Source organism: Lottia gigantea (genome assembly GCF_000327385.1).
Source record: "Lottia gigantea unplaced genomic scaffold LOTGIsca_40, whole genome shotgun sequence".
NCBI lineage: Eukaryota > Metazoa > Mollusca > Gastropoda > Lottiidae > Lottia > Lottia gigantea.
The window spans coordinates 9,693-35,947 of record NW_008709380.1 but is presented as its reverse complement, the minus strand read 5'-3'; the positions used below and the strand labels follow the sequence as shown (position 1 = coordinate 35,947).

The 26,255-nt window shown below is 35.4% G+C and overlaps 7 protein-coding genes across 7 annotated transcripts; 3 read left to right on the top strand and 4 right to left on the bottom strand.

The window, feature by feature from the left end:
- Positions 1 to 2,980: 2,980 nt before the first annotated feature.
- On the top strand, positions 2,981 to 5,460 carry LOTGIDRAFT_122453 (hypothetical protein; the record flags this gene model as incomplete). Its single annotated transcript, XM_009059970.1, has 6 exons — positions 2,981 to 3,098; positions 3,433 to 3,657; positions 4,166 to 4,316; positions 4,635 to 4,710; positions 4,930 to 5,019; positions 5,338 to 5,460. Coding segments are annotated over 6 exons (783 nt in total), but the record flags the coding sequence as incomplete, so codon positions are not given.
- Positions 5,461 to 6,567: 1,107 nt separating this feature from the next.
- LOTGIDRAFT_163452 (hypothetical protein) lies at positions 6,568 to 9,325 on the top strand (the record flags this gene model as incomplete). The annotated part of the gene is made up of 7 exons (XM_009059969.1): positions 6,568 to 6,686; positions 6,964 to 7,082; positions 7,608 to 7,832; positions 8,141 to 8,291; positions 8,517 to 8,592; positions 8,924 to 9,013; positions 9,215 to 9,325. The coding sequence occupies 7 exons, from the start codon at positions 6,568 to 6,570 to the stop codon at positions 9,323 to 9,325; spliced, it is 891 nt and encodes a 296-aa protein (XP_009058217.1).
- A 611-nt stretch (positions 9,326 to 9,936) lies between these two features.
- On the top strand, positions 9,937 to 12,707 carry LOTGIDRAFT_233463 (hypothetical protein; the record flags this gene model as incomplete). The annotated part of the gene is made up of 7 exons (XM_009059968.1): positions 9,937 to 10,043; positions 10,290 to 10,408; positions 10,786 to 11,013; positions 11,361 to 11,511; positions 11,718 to 11,793; positions 11,935 to 12,024; positions 12,341 to 12,707. The coding sequence occupies 7 exons, from the start codon at positions 9,937 to 9,939 to the stop codon at positions 12,461 to 12,463; spliced, it is 894 nt and encodes a 297-aa protein (XP_009058216.1). The 3' UTR covers positions 12,464 to 12,707.
- On the bottom strand, positions 12,699 to 13,844 carry LOTGIDRAFT_163450 (hypothetical protein; the record flags this gene model as incomplete). Its single annotated transcript, XM_009059967.1, has 3 exons — positions 12,699 to 12,821; positions 13,301 to 13,426; positions 13,689 to 13,844. The coding sequence occupies 3 exons, from the start codon at positions 13,842 to 13,844 to the stop codon at positions 12,699 to 12,701; spliced, it is 405 nt and encodes a 134-aa protein (XP_009058215.1).
- Positions 13,845 to 15,190: 1,346 nt separating this feature from the next.
- On the bottom strand, positions 15,191 to 17,056 carry LOTGIDRAFT_233462 (hypothetical protein; the record flags this gene model as incomplete). Its single annotated transcript, XM_009059966.1, has 4 exons — positions 15,191 to 15,390; positions 15,715 to 15,828; positions 16,040 to 16,231; positions 17,038 to 17,056. 4 exons carry the CDS (start codon positions 17,054 to 17,056, stop codon positions 15,191 to 15,193), a joined length of 525 nt encoding a protein of 174 aa, XP_009058214.1.
- Positions 17,057 to 18,467: 1,411 nt separating this feature from the next.
- On the bottom strand, positions 18,468 to 21,168 carry LOTGIDRAFT_163448 (hypothetical protein; the record flags this gene model as incomplete). Its single annotated transcript, XM_009059965.1, has 6 exons — positions 18,468 to 18,638; positions 18,904 to 19,021; positions 19,417 to 19,594; positions 19,862 to 20,086; positions 20,310 to 20,489; positions 20,688 to 21,168. 6 exons carry the CDS (start codon positions 21,166 to 21,168, stop codon positions 18,468 to 18,470), a joined length of 1,353 nt encoding a protein of 450 aa, XP_009058213.1.
- A 1,318-nt stretch (positions 21,169 to 22,486) lies between these two features.
- On the bottom strand, positions 22,487 to 26,239 carry LOTGIDRAFT_233461 (hypothetical protein; the record flags this gene model as incomplete). Its single annotated transcript, XM_009059964.1, has 5 exons — positions 22,487 to 22,675; positions 23,385 to 23,487; positions 23,735 to 23,897; positions 24,310 to 24,639; positions 24,910 to 26,239. 5 exons carry the CDS (start codon positions 26,237 to 26,239, stop codon positions 22,493 to 22,495), a joined length of 2,109 nt encoding a protein of 702 aa, XP_009058212.1. The 3' UTR covers positions 22,487 to 22,492.
- Positions 26,240 to 26,255: the final 16 nt, after the last annotated feature.

The following is a 26,255-nucleotide window of genomic DNA, read 5'->3' as shown; positions in this document are numbered from 1 at the left end:
CATGACTGAAGAAGAACATGACTGGTAAAAATCATAATTAGGAATTAAGAAAAAAATGTCCGTAAAAGAACATGCTTTCTAAAGAGCAGGACTTATAAAAAACATGTTATGAAAAGAATGATTGTTAAGGAACATGACTGATAAGGAACATGACTGTTAATGAACATGATTGGTAAAGAACATGACTGATAAAAACATAACTGATAAATGGCATGATTGGTAAAATGCATGACTGACTAAAAACATGACTGCTCAAAAGCATGACTATGACTAATAAAGAACATGAATGATATAGAGCATGCCCGGAAAATTATTGGTGAAGAACATGACTGATAAAGAGCATCAATGGTAAAAAGATTAACAAAGAACATGGCTGCTAAAGAGCATGACTGATAAAGAACATGATTAGCAAAATGCACAAGTCTCGGCTATATTATGAAAGATAATGAGATACTGTTGTACTTGTACCATAACATGATTTGTAGATGTGAATATCATCAGCTAATCCCAAATCATTCTATCTACTTGTATGACGCAAGTCTCCAAGATCTCTGATAAATATTGATAGGAACTTTCTAAATGTTAATGAATTTATAAATCTATTTACAGAAAAACGAATCACTTAGTAATAACCCAGAGAATTGTTTTAATTATTTCATTTTAGCAAACAATTACTATTTCTAAACATTCTATCACTATTAAAAAATCCATTTCTAGGAATTCAAAAGATGTTTTGAAGCCTTTGTATGTCTTTTAGGGACGGCTAATAGTTCAATTTACACCGTTTTCATTCCGCGTGCGATCGAACACATGACTTTCTTCAAAAAATATGTTTTTAGCTTCTGTATGTTTTTTATTGTACACATAATGCTTCTATTTACATTGATCCTATTCACCGTCCTACTGAATATGTATGCACTATAAGAAAAAAAAAGATGTGTTGTCATTACTGGCTTATTATAAAAATAGATACATTTATATGTGAAAGAAATGATGCTAATTATGTTTAAATTAAAGAAATAAATTTCTTTTCTTTGTCTCAGTAGTAATTTATCTTATCGTTTCTTTCAGGATTTATACCTTGCAGTACTGCAAATGCTGCTCTCTAGAAATGAAGAGCGGATTTATCTCAATGTACCGCAAGCTACAAAGGTTTTCAGAAACAAATTTGATATCTTTTTGGTCGAAAATGCAGATGGTTATCCTTCGAACAATACACATAGGCTATGATTGGATTTACTGTTTAATTAATTCTTTTTCTTTGCTTACCTACTTAAATCCTGTGATTGAAAGTTAGGTTTTGTCTCCATTTCCAAAAATTTGTTTCATCCAAATAGGTAAGTGCTGTTGTTTTATTAACTCGAAACCTTTAAAAAACACAACATAAATTTTATGTCTGGAATACAACATCATAAGCCTTTGCAAAATATTTCTTATACTGGTAGGATTTGTCCACTAATCTGTTTGGTAAATGAAATTTATCTTTCTAACAGTTATAAATGGGAGGTAACTTGTAAACTAAACATGAGTTATGTCCCTTTGAATTGAAAAAATTAATGGTGCGCAGAGAAAACTAAGTAGGTCAAATCGAGTGAATCATGTCATGTGATTGAAATAAGTCACATGATGAACTAATTTACGGGATTAGATCTATTATTGTTCTTCACAAACAGCTATCACAATGGAAGGAAAGGGTTCGATTTTAGTTCTGCTCATAGCAGTTATTGTTGTAAATGAAGCTCACAATTTGAAATTCAAGTCTCTTCAGGGCTCGAAGTCAGCGTGCTACAAACCGAGTAAAGATTATAAACCGGTCAGGTAGGCTCCAACTTCTATTATATTAAGGTGTATATTGAGAGCTTATACAAGTAGGAAAATTTCCATCACAAAATATTTTCACTGCTATAAAAGTGCTCAATACATCAATGTAGAGTGATATTGAAATATATTAATAAGACCTAATAATTAGGGAATCTGTTGAATTAGTGCTCCAGACACAAAGTAGTGTGAAATAGAAGTATATTAAGTACGTATATAATGAAGGATAATTAACAATATTTATGGAAGACTAATCATGAACTTATATACGTGTATTTCTTTTCATATATATACCATTTAAGCTTATTTCGAGATAAAACAAGATACTTGCTTGGATTTTCATTCTATAACCATTCATTATTAGATTGTGGTCCCTGTATTATTACTTCAAGGGAAGGTAAATTCTTCCTTGCCTAACAAGTCGTGTTATTTTATAGTTAAAAATGTGCTTTGAATCATATTAATGATCACACATTAAAATCTTCCTTATTCTTTGTGACGGGGTTAGGTACGATTTTGTCCGCTCATAAACAAAGCCAATCGAAACTACATATTGCTTTCACATAATGCAAATATTGTATAGCCAACAACATAATTTCATTTTATAGCTACAAGTAATTTGATACAAATAAATACTTCAATTTAGGAAATGAATATGATTAAAATGTTATAATTATTACTTATATAAACGAGGAAGCTCATATTCACGTGTCTGTGAATCACGCATTGTTAATGATTTCTATCCTCGAAAATCAATGACATGCATTTTCTGACTAGAAATATAAATATAAAACATTCTATGCTTATTTGCATACCATATACATGTACCTTATTTGCATACCATATACATGTACCTTATTTGCATACCATATACCTTAATGGAATAGGTTACCGTAATTGCATACCATTTACCTTTTGGCATCACTGCTTTTAATCTTATTATAAATCAATAAAAACAAAGTGAAAATCACATCAAGCGCATAAATAAACCAAGTACTTACGATTCGAAAGAAAAACGAAATTCGGTTTGCTGCATCTGCAACAGGTATTACATATTTATGGTACTGTAATTTTACAGCATCTTCAGAAACGTCTTTATTCAATGCATATTTGCATGCAATCCCTTTTAGGTGTTTTTATTTGAGTTCTGATATTTTTTTTCAGAACTTACCCTCGTCCCCAGCAATTAAAGAATGTTTTGTTGCCAAAAGGTTTCGACTGGAGAAATGTTAGTGGTGTAAACTATGCCAGCACAACTAGAAACCAACATATACCACAATGTAAGTTGTAAAATTTTTATTGAAGTATATTTTACAAAGAACTATTGAATTGTTACCCTGTGGTCCGTTTCAGAACAATGAATAACAAAAACCAATTTATAATTCAGTTTACACTTGATATTGTTTAATGGTCTAGACTGTTCATCTGCATATTATACTTTATACATATCGATGATGATTTCAACTGCCACAAATTGCTATAAATCGTTTTAGAGTTATTGCCCTTGTAAACAACTGCCTGGAATTTTCATTGTATCAATGTAACTAATATTTTATCAAGTAATAAAAGGTATAAACACTGACTGAATATGCTACACATTTTGTTCTTTTACAGATTGTGGATCATGCTGGGCTCACGGTTCTACAAGCGCCATGGCTGATCGAATCAATATCAAAAGAAAGGCAGCTTGGCCTTCTGCCTATTTATCAGTACAGAATGTATTAGATTGTGGCAATGCTGGAACTTGTCACGGGGGAGATGATAAAGGTGTCTATGTCTATGCTCATGATAAAGGAATTCCAGATGAAACATGTAACAACTACCAGGCCAAGGATCAAAGTAAGTTGATTGTTCGCTTATCACTCTCAACATGATTATGCACAATCATGTACATGACACAATTATATATCTTAATCTCTTCTTTAGCACTGTTGTCACAACACAAAAGCTTTTCAATTCATTGATATAGTTTTTTTCTATAGATCAAAGAAGTGCGGTATTTGGCACAGAAATGAATAAATTTTGATATCAAATGGCGAGAACTACTGGGCCATATCCAAATCGGCGCTATTGTATCGAGTTGAAGGCTAGATAAGGCGCAGACCTCTGGGAATTCTCGGTTTTCAAAAAATACCCCAGGTTTGAAGAAATTTTCGATGGGAAGTGGAATTCGATCTCAGCTCAGTAATTTTAGTTCACACCAATTCAATGAAGGATGATATTGGTTCAAGTGAATATCCCAGTATATCGCCCAGTCCCTCATTCAGTCATTTCTATTTTGAATAGGTACTAATGCTAAATTGATTCCTTTTTGGAGGTTGTCTCAGTAAAGTTGGTTTAATTTTAGGTTGTGATCCCTTCAACCAATGCGGAACATGTACAACATTCGGTGAATGTGGACAACTCCAGAACTACACTGTATGGAAGGTAGCAGATCATGGTCCAGTAAGTGGCCGTGCTGATATGATGGCCGAAATTTATCACAATGGTCCCATTAGGTAGGTTGACAATGTAACCAAAAACCCCATTGTTGTGAGACAAATTGCATAAAACCACTTCATTTGAAATGATGTAACTGTACAGAAACATTCAAAATGTGGTAGATGGTTGTAAAGGTAATATGTAGCAAATGCCACTAAAGGAGATCATGAAACCTATTTGTCAGATCTTTAGATGTACATGGGAGTTGCCACAACTTGAGAAGATTTGTGTGACGCAATGTGTTTGTGCGTACACGAGCAAGATATCATTTTAACTAAATACACGTACTTTAGCCACTATGAATATTTTTTCAATTTTGCTTATCCATATTTTAGTTGTGGTATAATGGCGACTGCAGGTTTAGAGAAATATCGAGGTGGCGTATATTCAGAATACAGTGCGTCTCCTGGTGTAAGTATATTGTTGGATCTATAACAGAGCAACAGTAGTTGTGCCATTGATAAAAGTCTTGTTTTAACACCAACCAACCAGAATCGGCAGTGTTAGAGGAAACACTGGGAATAAAATGCGTTACTATACTTAGTATTTGATGCATTTTGGTCACTCAAAATTTCCTAATACCATTGGTCTCTTATATAACACATTCATGATTTGTTTATATTTCTTCAGGTCAATCATATCATATCAGTAGCAGGCTGGGGAGTTGATCCTGTTGCTGGAGAGTACTGGATTGTCAGAAATTCATGGGGCTTTCCATGGGTAGGTTGATTAACATATTTCTTTTTTTTAACTCTCCTATTGCGACTGCTCAGGAACTGTCCGTATATCAGAAAGGTGAATTGCTGAAAAGACATGTAACAGTTTATTCTATTGAGATAGTGGCTATGAACCCTTTCTTTTGGCCAAGATTCCGAAGCTGCTGCAGTAAACGAAGTTTTAATTCACCGAGTTGCATAATGAAAGACAGTTATAGAAGAGGCAGATGTTGGTGTCTCAAATCCCGTGTGTCACATACACGGTTTTAACTTGTCAGCCATAAATACAAATGATAATTTGAAAAATCTGATATTTTTTCAGGGTGAGCAAGGATGGTTCCGTATCGTTACCAGTGCCGCCAAAGGAGGAAAAGGCAACAATTACAATTTAGCCATTGAAACAGATTGCGCTTTTGCAGATGTTATAGTTCCAGCAGGATATTAGAATACCATTCCGTGATATTAATACTATTCTTCTTTTTTGTTATTTTTTATTACCAAATAAATATATTTTTTCTGTATGCTGTTGTCTACAATTGCTGTTTTAGTCTGGTGTCTACCCTTCAATATAATTATCATCATTAATAATAACATTGGTATTTATATTGCAAACCAATTCCATCCTCTAGGGCCCTGGTTCCCAACCTTGGGGTATTTTCACCCCCTGGGGTGTGGCAAACTGGTGTAGGAGAATAATTTATTTTGAGTTGAGAGAGCACATCACATGCTGCACAACAAATTTTTGGGGTGTGAAAGGTCCATTGCTCCAGGGGTTTGAAGGCTGAAATAGGTTGGGAACCACTGCGCTAGAAAATGCTCAAGGGTAGCTCACTAAACTTTACAAATGAATGCAAACATCACTGTTGGCGAAAGTCGATCTTAAAATGGACGCCAATGATGTACGGTACGTTATGCAATTTTTCCGTCGATGCTTCAGTCATTTTTCCTAATGAAGATCAAGTGTCGCCTTGAAGACAGGTGCATGGCTGTTATCACGATGATTGGTTCAAAGTAGGGTTTTAATAATTGTCAAGTAGAAGAAACACCAACAGCTTCATGCAAGCACATTGTCTCACCATTGCATATTTTGGAACTTGTAGAACGATCAAGCGATGATGATTCGCATGCGACCATTGAACTTCTTGAAAATGTGCTACGAAGTCGCAGTCCGCTTAAACACAAATTACAGCATTTGCTTATCGTAAATGAAGTGAAATGGACTTTACCATCCAACTTTCTTACATCTGCTCCTGTCACCCTAACACGATTTGAATAAACATGTCTAATATATACACTCTGCAGTTCCTATTTGCCTTCCATAAGAAAATTAAACATCCCATATCTTGACCGCAACACGCAACGTTGTCTGGCCAATACGAACTTTTATATTTAGTTTTTAATTAGGATATCAAAGATGTGTGATAACAGCTTACAAGTTATGATGATTATATAGATATAAACTAGATATCAACTATCACCTAAACTATATATCAATATATATACATCATCAAAAGGTCTTATTGCACTAACGATATAATAATAAACATCAGATATGATGAAAATATTGTCAGTGTTGCTCGCATATTCAGGGCTTTCGTTAGCCTTGTCTGATAAATTTGATCCTCAACAACTGAGCTGTCATGTACCAAAGCATGACTACAAGCCTCGAAGGTAAGGTATTTTAGGTTTGAAGTTCTGTAGTATTCATGCACCAAAAGTGTTTTGTGAATTCATTGGTAGTATATAAAGAGCACCAATTTAGTTTTCTGGACGGTTTTGTTCATCAATGTCAACATTAGAAGTTAAAATTGGATGTTACAGCTTGTTAAATCGATTTTAACTGATACTGTACTCACTGTTCCAACATTTGTATTGCCTCTTGGAGCTTGTCTAATATTAATAGTTCCTGGGGTAAATTTAAAGGCCTTCCAACAAATTTCTTCTACAGGACGTACCCACGACCTCATGAATATATAGATTTATTATCATTACCACGAGAATGGGACTGGAGAAATATAAATGGTACTAATTATTGTAGTCCAACTAGAAATCAACATATTCCAGTATGTAAGTCATCTTGATTTTAAAAACACATTTCAGGGAAATGGGTTTGTAGAAAAGTCTATCGATGACATGCATAGGGAATGGTTGCGGCTCGGCAGTGATAAACAAAATCTAATGCTGGTCGTCATTACAGTTTCTGAACAGGGAAATTATAACGCTTTCCTTGCTGATGCTGAATAGACCTACATACGTACCTTTCATTAGATGCTACATAGACCTACAGATGACTTTCTGTAGATACTACATAGACCTATAGATGACTTTCTGTAGATGCTACATATATCTGCAGATGCCATTCCTTAGATGCTGATAAGACCTACAGACACACCTTTCCTTAGATGCTGAATAGACTTTTAGACATACTTTTCCGTAGATGATACATAGACCTACAGATTCCTTTCCGTAGATGCTACATAGACTTACAGATTCTTTTCCGTAGATGCTACATAGACCTGCATGCATACTTTTTAATTCATGTTCATGTAGTAAAAAACGGAGTATATATCTTTATCATTGAAATTTTTTCAGTCTGTGGAGCCTGTTGGTCGATGGCAACAACAAGTGCATTAGCTGACCGCATAAACATCAAAAGGAAAGCAGCCTGGCCTTCAGCCTATTTATCACCACAGCATGTTATAGATTGTGGACAGTCGGGTACCTGTTTCGGTGGGGATCATAGAGCTGTCTATGCTTATGCAAATCAACATGGTATACCTGATGAAACCTGCAACAATTATCAAGCTACTACACAAGGTACAGCGTTAGCCTTAGCTATTTTATAGGCAAGAGTACCATATTCTTCGCTTATATACTGTGACATATTGACCAAGTCATTCGCGCTCATAACATGATTGACACAGCATTTGTTTTAAGACACGTTAAAATGGTTAGAACCCATTTAAATAAATATATATACATGTTCATAATCTTACTATTCACAGACGTACATTATGCGACAAATACAAGACGTAGCATTTCACCTATTATCAGGAGGATAACTGCAAAGGTGAGGATTTTTTTGTCAGTTAAGTTCTGTACCTTGCGATATTCCATTATTTCAGAGTGTGATCCATTCAACGCTTGTGGAACTTGTACAACATTTGGAGAATGCGAAACTCTCCAGAACTATACTTTATGGAAAGTAGCAGACCATGGTGAAGTAAAGGGTCGTTTGAACATTATGGCTGAAATTTACAAGAATGGACCGATAAGGTATTGTATTAAACCATTTAGTCTGTATAGATATTACACAGATCCGAATGATAGTAGTGATAGAGCCACAATGAGTGATCAGGCTTTTTCTGTGCCATATAGTCTGCAATAACAACGTTTAAAGTATGTTTCTGATATCCAAATTTGAATCTAGTTGTGAAGATTATTATCATCGATAAGCCATTGTAGACAATATAAGAATAATACTTATATAATATTTTCTAGTTGTGGTATTGACGCTACAGTGAAAGTACATGATTACCATGGTGGAGTTATATCACAGAGAACACCTTTTAATTTTGTACGTTTTCTTTATTTTATGACATCTTGAAATATCAACTCTCCACAAATAAGCATTAAGTATCCGCGTGCATAACTTTGATATAATATAACTACACTTGGCTACCGTTAGGACAGTGGCAACTTCCGCAACTATTTATACTGACAATTTCCGCCTCGAATCATTGTTTAGATTAATACTCATATCTCTGCTGCAGCGTATATGATGTCACTCATTAACGGATGTAACCCCTGTCTTGATTCAATGGAAACTTATTACCCCTTTGATCTGAAATCTTGCTTTCCACATAGGTCATGCTGATAGCAATTTAATACGTCTTCTTCCGTTCCAGATTAATCACGTGATATCTATAGCAGGATGGGGTGTGGATCCGGTAGCTGGTGAATATTGGATTGTCAGAAATTCCTGGGGAGAGCCGTGGGTAAGATCTCTAATATATAGCTGTAGGCAATTTATAGACATGGCTGACTGAGTTCGACTTTTGTATCATTTCGAAAAACTACTATCAAGCTGTCATTTAGTTGCCTCTACATGGTGCAGAAAAGTAGGACCTAAAACTCCATTCATTTCATTTCATTTTTCATTTAGTTGCCTTTACCAAATATACTGATATACATTTCAGGGTGTAAATGGATGGTTTAAAATTGTAACCAGTGCTGCTCATAATGGCGAAGGTGCTAAATATAACCTTGGAATTGAAAATTCTTGTGCCTTTGGTGATGTTATTGTATGATAATCAAATCCAATTGTTACAATTAAATATCTCAACTTAGATTGACCAGTTAAGTCAGAAAATAAATAAATTCTATCAAAACTGAGCATATATATTCTACCAATTTGAAAACCTAACAGAAATGTTCAGGTATATTATCTTCTAAACCTACAGAAAAAACATAAATGATACAGTGTTACTCGAACATTATGTACATTATAAGGCTATCGGAATCTTGAAAAGAAATTCTCCATATATTATTAGCTGTACTTGAATGATTATACACTTCCCCTATACCACTCCTCCAGCGTACATCAACATGAAGGAATCTAGACCCGTGACTCCGATATATCGCATATATATTTATCTCCCAACCCTCTTCAAAAAGAGTAAGAAAAGCCATGAAAACAGCGCTCTATACTTCATTCTTCAGGTGACGTTAACTGATCACAAATTGAACTGTTTTTGGTTTGAAAGTATCAAGAGTAACTTCCCCTTCGTCCATACTCTTTCGGCAATATGAAAGAGGTGATAACATCTTATCTGAAATAATCAGTTCAAATCTTGATTTATTTTAATCATATGATGAGTGGTTAACCTGATTATTTACTGTCAGTTATTTTTCAATCAACATGGTGATCAAAATACTTCTTCTTGTTGTGGCTGTCTTGGTTTTCGCTGAGGCCAAACTGAAATATGGAACTTGCTATAAACCTATGAAGAATTACAAGGGTGTCAAGTAAGTAAGTTTTGGAGATTCAAGATTCGTTTGAAAATAAGTGCTGCCCAGATACTTGGTTTGTTTAGAGTGAATGAGCAAGTGTTTAAAACAGCTTGAAAGATATCAGAAAAATATTAATGAGTCCATTCAAATGACCATTGAATATAATGGGCAATCCTACAATTTTAACATAATCTTCTTAACGATTCTGAGATGTTAGATCTCAATAGTAACAATATGGATTTGAAAATTCAACTCTTTCAGAACATATCCTCGACCACACGAATATTTGAATGTTAAAGACTTACCTACATCTCTTGATTGGAGAAACCGTAATGGTACTAACTATGCTAGTACAACCAGAAATCAACATATACCACAATGTAAGTTGATTGTAGTGTCCAACGCATGAATCAATCAGTAATATCAGAATGTAACTGATATATAACTGATGCATCTGGCGACACCATTAATTTTACTATGTTCAATGTAGATTCAAAGGAATCAATCAGTAATATTGTGTGCAGTTTAATATATATGTTACTGATGCACCATGGTGATACCATTGTTTTTACAAATTACGCCATCACATGTGGTATATTTAGGTCCATATACTATATCAAATAGTGGACTAAAAGCTCCTGGTGCTGCCGCTTAGTGTTGCAGATCTGTATCAATTGCCAGGCGTTAAGGACACGGATTTGAGATTTCAAAATATGTACCTCGAACTAATAAACGGATCTTGTATCTTGGTAATTAGATTGTGGTGGATGTTGGGCTATGGGATCAACTAGTGCTATAGCTGATCGTATCAATATCAAGAGGAAAGGTGCCTGGCCTTTAGCATATCTATCAGTCCAGAATGTGATCGATTGTGCTGGAGCAGGATCTTGTGCTGAAGGTGGAGATGATAAAGGTGTCTATGCTTATGCCTATAGTCATGGTATTCCTGATGAAACTTGTAACAATTTCCAAGCGGTAGATCAAAGTAAGTCATCTTATGCTTTTAACGCTTTCCACACGTTGTAACAATTTACATGACTGACTGTCAAATGTAGCTTTTAATGTATCCATACAGCAAACATCTCCACCCGCTTATTCAAACTTTGGATGAAGGTATGCCATGACCATCCCAGTAAATTCAATTTCCATGAAGCTGTACATTAATGATGGTGAGTTTAACCAACTTGTATATATAAATCTCTAAGGTTGTGGCTTCAATTTTCTCAACAATTTCTCAAATGAAATAAATCAGTAGTAATGCCTGAGTAAGGCATATATTCCGCCCTTTAAGCTAAATCCAGTGAACAAACAATTGGAATATTGTTCTTACAGAATGTGACGAATTCAACGCCTGTGGAACTTGTACCACATTTGGAGAATGTGAACAACTTCAGAATTATACTTTATGGAAAGTTGGTGATCATGGTGAAGTCAAACATAGAGACAATATGATGGCTGAAATCTATAAAAATGGACCAATCAGGTAAGAGTCAGGAATCAGGAATCCGTCAACACTGACTGCTTTTATTTCTCGGATCATATTGAACAAAAATACTGCGTTTGTAATAATAGAAGTATATATAATTGAAGTAGGAAAAATGACCCCTTGACACCATTTAGAAAATGATTTTATTCCTTAAGTCGTATGTATTACGATGATTTCTTAAACGGATAAATATATACTTCCAGTTGTGGTATAATGGCAACTGAAGGTTTAGAGAAATATCGTGGTGGCGTTTATTCTGAACATCATTTCTTTCCTATGGTATGTTTTCTATCGTTCATTAAGATAAAAATCGTCAAACTTATAGATTTTCTGAAAAGTGCTACAGCGGCTTAATACTTTAGTGCCTGTCAGTTGTATGACACCGTGCTCTCATGTAAAACATTATGTACTACATTATAGGTCAACCATATAGTATCTGTCGCTGGATGGGGAGTAGACCCAGATAAAGGCGAATATTGGATTGTCAGAAATTCCTGGGGAGAGCCATGGGTAAGTCGATGAATACATTTTGAAACTTAATGATGTTAATGTAACATTAACATTTGTTGCTTTTTCTGTTATAAGACAGTGGAACCACAGACATAAGACAGTAAATTGCCAATAGTGGTAAAAATGTCCTACAAAATTCTCTAAAATCGCTTTGAACTGTTGCAAAAGATTCAGCTGTTAAGAAAGCATTCTAAATAGTTATCACATTTCATCTTATATCTCCATTGGCAGCTACAGTAAACCATACAACATACTTGTTTTTAAAGTATTTAACAGCACACAGCTTTGAAACAAAGAAGATTTAACCTTATTTCAGGGTGAGAGTGGATGGTTTAGGATCGTTACCAGTAAAGGAATGGGAGGTCGAGGTGGCAGTGAAAATCTAGGTATTGAAAGTGATTGTGGATACGCTGATGTTATTGTACCGGGTTACAATTAATCATTTGAACTTTCTTAGGAATTTAAAGACACTATATTAGTAATTCATGCATTCTGAATTATAATTTAGTCAAAACCAATTAAAATGATCAACGTATGATGCACTTAGTACAATATGATCAATATTTCTTTTCAACTGATAAACTAACTTTCTTTCAAAATCATACTATCTATCCTTTTTGAACCCATTTACAAAACAATGCATATAAAATTAAAATGTATTTAATAAAAGTTATTTAAGGAAACACAAGAGTTAAATGATTATTAATAGTAGAATCGTAAGAAAGCGATTGTGATCGAACACAAATATCAATTCGACTGTGACCTTTGCCAAAGAAAGCGCTTCCGGTATCAACAACCTGGAACATAATAAGTTAAATCGATTGATTAGGTTTACATATATCATAATATCAATTATACATCCCTTCTATGTATTTTCAAAATGCCATTTTATAACACAGACCTATAAATCAATCTTTTAAAAGTTAAACTCATCTGCCCAAATATTCGTCAATATACCAATCTGGTATATTTAGGTCCATATACTGTATCAAATAGAAGACTAACACCTCATGGTGCTACCACTTAGTGCCACTATCATAGTATCAATTTCATATATCCCATCTGTGTATTTGAAAAAAAGCGATATTTTCAAAATGCCATTTATAACAAATATTCGTCAATATACCAATAGCGAAGCACTATTTAATCTAATTTGTTGGTTTAAAGAAGATAGTCAATACCAAAGACAGAAATTATAAATTTAATACTTAATGCCAGCCTAGGCATTACGAAGCACCATCTTGATCCATACCAAACAATTACCGTATTGACTTACCTTGAAAACGATATTTCGGCCATGTTTGTGGTTCATTTCAGGGATACAGATGGCAGTACCGTAAGGTATACCGGCTCTGTTGTCCATGGCAACACTTACATAACTAGCTTTTCCGTCTAAGTAATCCTAAAAAATCAAAAGGATATTTTATTTAGATTTACATCACATCTCCGCCTCGAGATCTTAATGACCTCATTTTCGGGGGAAATTTCACTTTCGGATTTCCTCGATTGCTATAATGTATCGTCACAGGTGTTGAAAAACGATATAGAAAATTTTCGTGTAATAATTCACGACATCAGCATCCGAAAATAACATGACTGCACAAACCTGTAAATCTTTCATTTTTATTTGTGCTTTATTACTTCTGTGATTTGGTATTTCTCACCTGTAGGGTTCGGAGATTATGTCCTCTCATATCAACGAATCCACCCTCTAATGCATTATTAGCTGGGTAATAAGCTGTTCCCCTGGCACTGTATCTATGGCCACCAGAGCAGTCTAAACTACCTCCTGAAATAAATTCTATCTGTGAGAAAACCATTCAAAATCATATTTGACCTGATCAACTACAGATATCACATGATGCAACCAAATCACTTGTGGAAACTGAATGATTAGTTACGGGAGGTAACTCTTCATAAAAAAATAACAAAACATAACATTGGAAAAAATTGTTTTAGACTTCTTTGTTAACCCGATCATACCATATATAAATTAATTCCAAATTCAAAAACCCTTCAAGTACATTAACATAAGTTGTTCATACAATCTTTAGAATAACATTCTTTGACCACCAATTGTTCAAATAAGCAATTATTACACCCATCAAGAGATATTTTCTCGTGTCAATGCTAATTTGCTCATGAGCACTAAGATGACATGTCAGGAAAAGAAAAAAAGGCATCTATACACTACATCTGTACCATGAGTCGAATCCAACTTCTGTTTTTGGGCACAACTTGTCACCATGGCACAACCGCCTAACTAGTTTACGGGGTATATTTGAAATATTTATATTCAAGTCGTACAGAAAAACTAGGATATAAGGCTATTTGCATATTCCTTTAGCAACGATACGATGATTATCCACATCTTACCGTTGCTAAAGGAACATGGGCTGATGGTTACATTTCTTGGAAAAATGGACTATTTTGAAAATATTAAAAAATAAATAAAACAAGCTGTATCTTTCACATTGAAGGAAAACCCCATACTGAATTCAAAATATGATCGTAAAATCATATATTGTAGAACACTAGAATAGGGGATAATTTAGTCAAATTTGTTTATGAAACTAGCACACATTCCCTCTTTAGTACTGCTCTCCCAATTTATTTTTAAGTCTTACATTCACTCCCTCTGACCTGAAAAGCTGCAGGTATCACATATCACTTGTGGTGGAAACTGAATGATTAGTTACGGGAGGTAACTCTTCATAAAAAAACAACAAAACAATAACATTGGAAAAATTGTTTTAGACTACTGTGTTCACCCAATTATACCGTATATAAATTAATTCCAAATTCAAAAACCCTTTAAGTACCTTAATATAAGTTGTTCATACAATCCAATAATCTTTAGATTAACATTCTTTGACCACCAATTGTTCAAATAAGCAATTTATTGAATAAAGGCATCTACAAATGTTAAAAAAGGAATACAACAAGCTGTATCTTTCACATTGAAGGAAATCCCCATATTGAATTCACAATACTATTCAACATATATTGAACACTGGAATTGAGGATTTAGTCAAAATGTTTATGAAACTAGCAATCATTCCCCTTGTACTTTTCTCCCAAGTCTTACATACATTCGGTCAGAGACACGAAAACAGAAAAACAACAAGTGAAAAGGTGTTTTTAATTCTATTGATTGAGATAAGGTTTAATAATGAGGCCAAGTTCTGATAAGTTTATATAGAGCATCTCCTGGACAGCTGGTCTGGTTCACATCACGATGACCACGTAGAACATAATCTTTAGATATCTTTCCCTTATCTATGCCACACTGGATAAGTCTCTTGACAGTATTTAGCGCTGCTGCATTGGGTACAACTGAATCAAAACTACCAATAAGACAAATGGCTGGAAAATATACAAATATGAAATGAATAAACGTATTTTTGGAGACTACGGGCCTTCAGAAGATCCATACAGATAAATTGTCCAGATAAATTGACAAAGAGAGTGATTTGCTTGCTTCAACAGATAGATCAGTCAGGACTTCGTCGATCATAACCTATGATAACATATAATTCTATAATACCCGGCCGTCCCCGCTGAATTTTATTTTATTTTTTTTTATACAAAAAACTGAAATTATTCAAAAGACAAGTGCCTGTAACCTGTGATAATATAGGACAACAAAGGATCATCCTGAACATGAGCCATAACATAAAATATACCAACCCACAGCTTTGGAATTATATCCAACTGTGTGTGCACCAATTCTATCCCATCCTCGTCCTTCATAGGCATTACCATCTTCACCAACCAGGAAACTGTAACCGATATCACTCCATCCTATTTATAGATAAATCACAATGGTGGTGATCAACATGAACAATAAACATAACATGTGAACAATAAACGTAACAGATGAACAGTAAACATAACCTAACAATGAACTTAACAGATGAATAACAATAAACCATGTGAGCAACAAGAACTTAACTACTGACCAAACCGATATAAACAAAAATCTTTGTGATTATTACCATAAGAAATAACTTACCATGGGAATCCATGTGGTAATTCTGGTAGCTTCTCACAATTCCTGCACATTGGCTCTGGCTGTGACAGGCACTGCTTTCTCCATGATGGATGAATACCCAATGAACTGGTTGACTTGGAAGATAACTATTGCTCCTGGAAGCCCTGGCACCCCAACTTGCTCTACTTACAATGCTTGGACAGCCTCCCAATACTGACAAAATAAAACCAGATAAGCGAAGATTCTCGTGGGAACGATATGAGGAAGTGAACGAACGAATTGTTAATCAGAAAAGATAATCTCAACGTAAGTCAATCCGACAAAGTATTGGTTATGAATCGTTCAAAAGAGAGTGAAACATATTATACATACCGGCACTTCCACAGGTATCATGGGTAAAGCAGCAGGCGTTACTTCCGGAACAAAGATCAGAGATATAGGTAGAATAGGCACAGCAACTCTTTGATAAGCACTTTCCACTTTTACCAAATTTTGGGTGGTTGTGTTCAGTACATTGGTCGCCTGAAAACAGTATTGGGAAGCTGTGTTATAAGATGAAACTACAAATAATTTCTTAAACTTCCTTTTAATGTTAACTCTGAGAAGAATTCTAAAAACACAATCTGATGTCTTAACGATACAAAAAATATCAGCAAGTAGGGTGTCAATTTATGATGCCAGAAAAGTCAAACTTAAAACCTATATATGAATGCTTGAGATCATTGGTATCTTTAACGTATTCTGCGGCTGAAGCAAGAAAGCATGAAGGTAGAAGCTGTAGTATGCATACTTACTTGACTATGTACCAGCATGTAAGAGGTTAAAGCAGCATAATTTGTAAGCAGGAAAAACACGAGGATAAAGTTTGAAGCGAAACAATAAGCGAGTCGTCGTTTGAATGATACTCATGTAAGTGATATGAGAACGGATCTTGTTCTTTTTAAGTAACAGATCATCTATGTAGTTGATAATTTGGAAACTGTGTGCCCAAATCTTATTCGAAGAGTTGAAATGTACACATGACAATCCAAGTCCCATTTACTGAAGGTAAAGATAAACCAACCTTTAATACACTTGAGGAATTACAGGTGTTAAACCCAAGTCAAAATAAATGACAGGAATAATCATAAAATGTATAAAAAAAAACCCATTTCTCCATAAAAGGGATAATCCAAAAGGGTATACATGTATACACATATATGTTATATTTCTTACCTAGTGCCGACACGATCAAACTAAGAACTATCAAGGCGATCATTTTGTCGATTAAGAGTTAAAACAAACTTGTCACAATATATAAGGCAAAAACTATATCTTCCCAGAACTATTATCTGCTATCTTATCTATATAAGGCATTCAGTACATTCTTCAGTGCTAAGAAATGACGATAATCGGTCCGTTCAGACAATTTTTTTCATTTATATTCCATATCTGGTGCAATAAGGGTATTATCTTCTTTAGTCCAGGGTTCAACCTGAGCAGAGCTATACCCAGTTTTTTCCCGGTAAGTGAGGGGTGATATCGAAAAAGCATTTCTTTTCGGATCGATTGATGTCAATAATAGACTTATTGTTGTCACTGAAACATTATCAAAGTGGCTTCTCGTAGTACTGCCGCTGAACAACATTCACGATATTTTAAAACAATCCAAGAATTGGGAAACTCAATCTAATCCAAATGGACGAGCTACTTTTATTACTTGTAAAGTCTCGTAAATCAAAGTTTATGATCTATATAAACCTTTTTTTTAGTTTGTATTTTATCAAAGACTGTGAGCGACACGCGATGTAAAATGAAATATTGCATAACCCTATAAAAGGCCATTTAGCATAAAAAGTGTCATTAGATAGACGTTTATGTTCATATTCTGGCAGACAATTAACCAAGAGACCAAAGGCTAAAGACACTGTACTCATCTTTAATCAGGGACGCCTCATGAAGACTTTAACATGTCAATTATGTCATGGGCATTATAACGGATGATGTATTTGTAGGAGGAAACAACTTGTAGGAGGAAACAACACGTAAAAATAAAGAAGTGACATTATATATATTATAGGCTTTAAGGCAAAATGTCATCATGCTATAGTAATTACCTTCCCTTCGTCCAAATGAACTTGTACAGCTGATATCCATATACAATGTTCGATAATCATTTGGACAGGAATTCCTATTGAACGGACGGTTATTACCATCAATATCAGCTAATATTGTAGCAAGGATTTCAGAAGATAAATCACCATCCCAAAATAACATGTTTTATTCAATAAGTTAAGATACAGAGAAGATGCTTTGTGAGACAGAACTATTCCAAAATATTCGAACTATAAATGGAATATGGAATATGTAGTTGCATAGTACCAAACCTGAACGATGTTTGTCTTATCTAGTATCGAAATAATCATTGAATTTTTCTATACCAAAACCCAAATTTCGGCAATTATACCAATTACTCGAAAAATTGACAATTGATATGGTCATCTGAATCCAGGCCTTTGCCGCCCATTGATCTGCACCTGGAGAGGAACTTCTGGAAATCCCCTTGTTTTTTCAGATCCACTGCCAGACCATCATAATGTTTCGAGCCACATTTGTGACAGCCCCCAGTTATAGCTGTGATCTGAAAAAAAAGGAATACACAAAGAATCCAAACAGGAAAAGTATGGTATGTTTACCAATCATCACCTTGGAAGGGATCTTTTTAATATTATACGGAAGAACCATGGATCTGTAATTTGATATAAGGCTCCTAGCAAAGCATATTGTATATATTCCAGAATACTCTACGATTACACCTTCAGAAGATAAATTCAGTAAAGTATATTCGTTCCACTAAACACGACAGAGCACCAAAGATTATATAACGAAATGCCTTGATGACTTACGTATATTCCATTAAATCTGGAGATTATTAACGATTCGATATATTGAAGCATTTTGGGCGATAGACATGTTGATCCGCCAGGGGCTGGGGAGGTTTTACACAAATCTGGACAGCTGTAACTGAAAAATACGACAGTTTATAAGAATTACAACGTGGTAAATGTAATGTAATGAATTTTTAAACTAAAAAACTTATTTGTCCAGCCTTTTGGATTACAAAGGCTGTATAAAGTTGATTTGGAATTAGGCTGACGTTTTCAAACTATGTTTTCTTCTCCTCACACGGACATTCAATAGCACTGTTTTTTATGATTGCTTTAGTCTAAGTCTAAACATTCTGAATAAAGGAAATTTGAAATTGGGCTGACGTGCTCTATTTTTTTTCTCTTCTGACAAGTGCCGTTGATCAATGTAACAAAGGTTCCAAATAATGCAATGAACAAAAAGAAATTTTCGAAAAGGGAACAAAGAGCTGAATAAGGTAACCATTTAAGTACTGATTAGAACGTATCTACCTCGATCTTTGTGATTTCTGATTATTACAAGTATGTTGAAGGTTTAATCTGGGATAAGCGTAGTCTTGATGTCCTGATGATGAATGGTTCATCGCTAACGTTATCAATCCATCTCTCTCACGATCCAGAATTCTACAAGCTAGCTGCTTTGATCTCCTGCTACACTCAGCTTTAGCGGCTGTAATACAATACATTATCATTATGATTTATTTATATTAACGAAATACAACACTATGAATCCCATTCATAATTGCTTGTGTCCTACTGTGTGGAGTGCATTATGTTAGGGAACTAATTGAACGTAGATTTTCAGGTTTTACAGATCCATATACATATGCACTGTAAAGACAGAAAAGAAAACACTGAATATCTTCAAGAAGCATATCTTATATGAGTCTGACTACACGGGTTAACAGGCACATTCACACATTACATTCAGTCATACCACAAAAATCTTTAGAGAAGCAGCAAACATCAGTGCCTGGACAGAATCTGGCCACTTGACGGTGGCCTTCACAACAACCATTCTGTATACAACCAATACTAGTAGAGCCTTGAACAACAAGTCCAGTACAGTTATCTCGTGGTGCTCGAACATCAACCGGGCCGGCGGTTGTGAGTTGTCGAACATCGATCGGACCAACGGTTGTGAGCTGTGTTGTCGGTGGTTCTGCAATTAAAATGTCTATGGATATGTATATTTTCGTTTGACTAAAATGAATGACATGACAGTTTCCTCTATGGAAAGAACTGAAGCATGCATGTTCTTGGATCATTACTGGCATTATCAACGATCAAAAAAATGAAAATGAAATAATTGTCGTTTTACATCCTACAATTTATACACAGAGAAATTGAAAGTTGTGTATCTCATTAATTAATGCAATTCTTACGTGTTGTGGGTTCTTGCCGACAGATGTTAGCGGAGAAGCAGCATACGTCTCTTCCCTGACAAACACCCGGTTGGTGAACTTGTTGTTTACTGGCGCAACAACTCTCCTTTACACAACCAGCACCACTAACATTTCCCCTGGACATTAATTCACCGCAGGTAACATGGGGTGTGAATTGCCCTACAAAAACAAAAATAATTTGTAGTTGCGGTTACAAGCTAATTTACAACCAATTGCACACAGTGAAATGGACCATGATGTTATTACTCGATTGAAGATATGTAAGATTTGATCAACACCTGATGCAATTCTGATTTTGCTTTTGAAATATTATTTCTAACATCGCATACAGCAAAAAAAAACAAAAGTTCATACTACCTGTTGGCTGAAAAATCATTGAAGTATCCATCATTTCAAAACTATCTCCGAATGACAGAAATCCAGTGTTGAATCCTTGATCATGAATGATTGTATCTTGATCATTTTGTTCATGAGTGTCATCATCAACTTCGTCTTCTTCCGGATCTCGTTCTTCGCTTTGATCTCGGTGCCTCTTGTTCCTCTTCTCACCTTGTTCCTCGTCCTCCTGTCTGTTATCATCTCGAAGACTCTGTACAGATTTCCTTTTGAATCCCAAATCAAACTTTAAAGAATTGCCTTCTATTGTTGGGTTTAAAATTTGGATTTCAATTCCATCCTTGAAAGTCTCAAGAACACTATTTAGAATGTCGTCGCTAATAATTTGTTTAATTTGCACCTGTGATAGCGGTATACTGATGGCCCTTTTCTGTTCGGATTCGCCACTAACAAGACTCTGTGAGATAACCAACAGAGCACAAACAGCGATTATCAACAGCATTATTTAAAGATGACAACACCATATGGGACTCGGCAGTTAAACTTTAAAATTCACATTAACGGAACAAAAGCTAGAATATGTCAAAAAATGTTAATATATCACAACAAGGAACATCATTCATGTAAACACTTTATCCTGACAGGCGAACAATTTCGCAATATTCATACATACATTTGGATCTACCAATTTGTCAAGTCAGAAATTTGATAATAAAATTTCACAATAATGTTTTATTACCTCAGAATATAACAGAACTTACATAACATAATTCAGGTATACCCAAAGGATTTCGAATGGAAAAGAACAGGCAGATGACACTGCAATATGACTTACGCAATAGTAATTGTTATGCACAGATTTTAACGGTTAGTACCCCATGTTAATATTGTGCACTGGATGGTGAAACAACTTTTAACAAATTTATTTTCTTCATTCGTACATTAGTACACGCCCTGAGCAGGAACCGCATACACGGAGATGACTTGTTCAGAATCAAGGGTTTTCTTAGGTTGACAGTTTTTTTCTCTGAGTACAAACCTTTCCGATTATTGAATCAACAGATAGAGCACATTATCAGCCATCAAAATAGCTTTATAAAATAAGCATCCGACGTCCGATTATATTCCAAATTCAAGGATATCATTTTCATTTATCGATTTACACATTCTGTGCAGCTTTGAATTGTTGGTGAAAAACCTTACTATCATTTGGAGCAAGTGGTATTGTAAGAATGAATACAGAAGGAAGGAATTTGTGGTGCATAGCATTCGATGCTTTGTTTTATCATTTCGTCAACGAAAACAATGATATTTTTATTGTTTCGGCAAAAACATAAGCAGTATTGATATATTAAGGTTTTGGTGATGCCAATGAGCGCTAGTTCTAGGGAAATCTCTTGATTGGCTCAAATACTGATACAAGTACTGACATGGGAAATTTAACCCAATTACAAAACTATGGGGATTTTTCATGCGTTAGATGGGTCCATAGCACAAGAAGCACGATCAAGCAAAAAACTGCCCACACGGTTCGAGAATTGTCGGCAGACCCATTAAAGGAAGTGGGACAGTTGTTTTTGTTGTAAGATAGTGGATAAGGGGAAACTGTTTTTCCCAAAAAATCTGAACGAGGTAATTAAATGTATTTCCAAAGTTTCCCCTCTTTAATTTCGAACAACAGCAAACGAATTAAAGCGTGTACATACGATAGGACAAATCTTCATGATAGGACCCACAAATAATTAAATGAAAAATTGTTATTTTTTATAAATCAACTTTAATATCCATTGACCAAAATACTACAACTAGTAACAAAACATAAACTACTATCCAAAAAATCGACAGCTTATGTATCTTTCGCCACTCTTCCGAACCATTCTAGCTTGTCCGGACATAGATCGACATCTTCTTAAAATGGCTGAATGGTTGTCTGTTTTCTTTAAATCTACAGCCATTCCTTCGTGATGACCAGATTGGCACCGATGACAGCCTCCAGTAATGTTAATGATCTGAAATGATGAACGCAAGCAACATTTTATTCAAGGAATATAATGTGTTATTTCGGTGTTAATAGAACGGTTAATAGGGCTTAATCATCATGTAGACTGAATTTTATAAAAAAGGTATTCTGAGCATGCCACTTTAGAACTTGAGATTTTGAGGAATCCGATGAGGCGATATAAAGCTATTTCTGTTCAAGGTTAACTGGTAAAGCGATAAAAATGGTGATATAAAGATTATATTAGCATTTTGTCATTTAGCTATTGTGGCACGTGTGTTACATAAACCATGGCCAATAAATTTTGATTTTTTTCGCTCGTTTCCTTAACATAGTTCCCATCTAAAATCTTGTATATGTATCTTCACGATAATTTTAACACGATTATAATCTGGGTTATCATGAAATCTTCTCTGTAAATGATGCAGTTCCGAGTAGATGGAAAAACCCTCTAGTTTCTTCGGATATGAATTGACCGAGACCCCGTGTGTTACAGGTTGTATTCGTTACAGATGGCTCGGCGGTTTGAAATCGAAAAATCTTGGCAAATACCGCACTTCTCCAGTAACAGGTGCAGAAAATTAAGGTGTAAAACACCATTTCATTTTTTACCTTTGTTTACCATGAGAGGAGTTTAATGACATGTCTTTGTGCACCTAAACCACGATGAGACTCTCGTTATACGAAGAGAACTGACTTACACTACAATTTGAACATACCTTGACTCTACCGAGATTAGTAAGAGATTGTATAAATCTCAAGAGTTTGGAAGATAAACATGTCGATCCAGATACAGGTGAACAAACTGCATGGCATCCTTTGCTGAAAAAATTACATAAAATGTTTATGCTTGAGTGCTTTTTTTCCATAGTAAGAATTACCATCACGAGAAAAAAATGTCATAATTTTGCTCTTAATGGCACGTGGACTTGGTACAAGTGCTAAGACAGTAAGTTACTTAACATCCCAACTCCCTTTGCACAATTCAAAAAATGGAATTAACTCGGAGAACTGGAACTACAGAATAGAATTTATATTTGTCTTTATGTTTTCAATTGTTCAAACGTACCTTGACCATGGAGTCTTTTGTCGTTTACATGCATCTTGGAGATTTTTCATGGGATTAACGCCAACTTTTGTTGCACCATCTCGTATACTTATTTTACCTCTGTTACTCATCTGTAATATTCGACAAGCTGCTTGTTTGGATCGTGAGTTACAGTCTTTTGTTTCTAAAAAATAGACGAAACATTTATTTTGTATAGCTTTGGGAAATGTCACTTTCTATATACGATATTGCTCAGCTGTTGCGTGAAATTCGATTCAAAACAACCGAAGACCACCTCGATGCGACCTCATATTAAAGCAATTAATTCCTTGCTTCCCAGCCTTTGAGACTCCTGGTACGCCTTGTCGTTATTCATTTCTTGGACCCTTGGGGGCACTCGTGCTCAAGGTTTGAAACCATGGTTTTATATCATATTTTACGCTTTCTATTCGTTTACTTGTACTTGATATTCAAAGCATACTTCAATATAATTGTGCCTTTACACTTTTGGAACACAGATGATTGGTACATATATCAAAGTTTTGTGTATAAAAAAATAAGAAAATCTTATATAAAGGTCATTGTGGACAACTTACGGCAAGTGTTAGACGAAAAACAACACACATTAGAACCTGGACACATGCCACCATCATAATGAGAATCTTGACAACATTCCCTTTTAATACACCCAATGCTGGTAGATCCATTGATTACCTGACCCTGGCAGTTACCAGGGGGTGGAGGTGGGCCCGGTTTATCTGTGGTTACAGATTTCATCGTGGTGGTTTTTGATGGTAGCTGTGCGGTTGTTGAGATTGTAGTTGAGGTGGTGGTTCGCATTGTTGTAGACATCGAAGGAAGCATCGTTGTGACTGGCATCATTGTGGGTATAACTTGTGTTGTAGGCTTTGGCGATATGGTAGTAACTGTATTAAGATCAAGAAGATTGCAAAGGTTATTGGATGCAGAATATCGAAGTAAAGACAATACAACCGTAAATAAAAAATCACAGTCAGGTGCCACGGGGCAGCCCCCCCCCCCCCACCCCCTTACATGCAGATGTACTAGTGAACTTCTGTTCAAGATATAGGGATTTACATCCCAAAGACAACAATCCCCGATGTTTACGAGAAAGTTTCCTTTTTCTTTGTAAAACTACTGTGCAGTTTGTTTGAAATTGTTTTTAAACATCTTACCAATTCTTGTCGGTTTTCTCTCGTCTTCTCTCGATTCCCTGCTTTCCTTAGACTCTTCATTCTCGTGTTCTCTTTCTCTTTCATTCTCTTTCCTGTCATCTCTTTCTTTGTCGTCGTGTTCGTCATGACCACCTTCGTTGTCGTGGTTGTCATCTTTTGAGTCGTGGTCGTCATCTTTTGAGTCGTGCGTGTCATCATTTTTATCGTTGTGGACAGGGTCCTCTGGGTCATCTAATTCTTCCGATGAATCGTGGTCAATAATGACATCGACATTCATTGTATAAAGTATTGAGTTTAAAGCCGCATCTACAATCATATCACCGATAGTACTACTTAATACGGAACCTGATACAGGTATATTTCCATTTCTATTCCCCATATTGTTCTTATTGCCATTGCCACCATTCATGCTTTTATCATCTATATTTCTCTTTCCGTTTCTATCGCCATTCCCGTTTCTTTCATTTCCATATCCCTTATCGCCATTTCCATTTCTCTTATCGCCATTTCCATTTCTCTTGTCGTCATTTCCATTTCTCTCATGGCCATTTCCGTTTCTCTTGTCGTCATTTCCATTCTCGTCGCCTTTATTCTTTCCAAAGTCATCATTATTTTTGGCATTACCGAGATTCGGATTATTGAATTTCCGACTTCTTGAGTCAACCACTGGTCTTCTTCTAACAGCATTATATTTATCACGGTTACTATTATGTCCACCTTCATCATGACCCCCTTTGTTACCTGAAAGGTTCTTTCGTGAATCACGATGATCTCTTCCTCCATTACCATTATCCTTCCTTCCATCGCCATTATTTCTTTTGTCGCCATTATGTCCTCTATCACCATTTCCATTGTCAATACTTCCTTTGTCGTCATTATACCCTGTATCGCCATTCTTATCGCCTTTATGTCCCCCTTCGCCATTCCTATCGCGATTATATCCTCTATCGACATTCCTATGGCGATTATATCCTCTATTGACATTCCTATCGCGATTATATCCTCCTTCGCCATTCCTATCGCGATTATATCCTCCTTCGCCATTCCTATCGCGATTATATCCTCCTCCGCCATTCCTATCGCGGTTATATCCTCCTTCACCATTCCTATCGCGATTATATCCTCTATCGTTATTCCTATCGCGATTATATCCTCCTCCGCCATTCCTATCGCGGTTATATCCTCCTTCACCATTCCTATCGCGATGATATCCTCTATCGTTATTCCTATCGCGATTATATCCTCCTTCGGCATTTATATCGCGATTATATCCTCCTTCGGCATTTCTATCGCGATTATATCCTCTGTCACCATTCATCCCCTTTTCCATACGATAATAGCTCCTC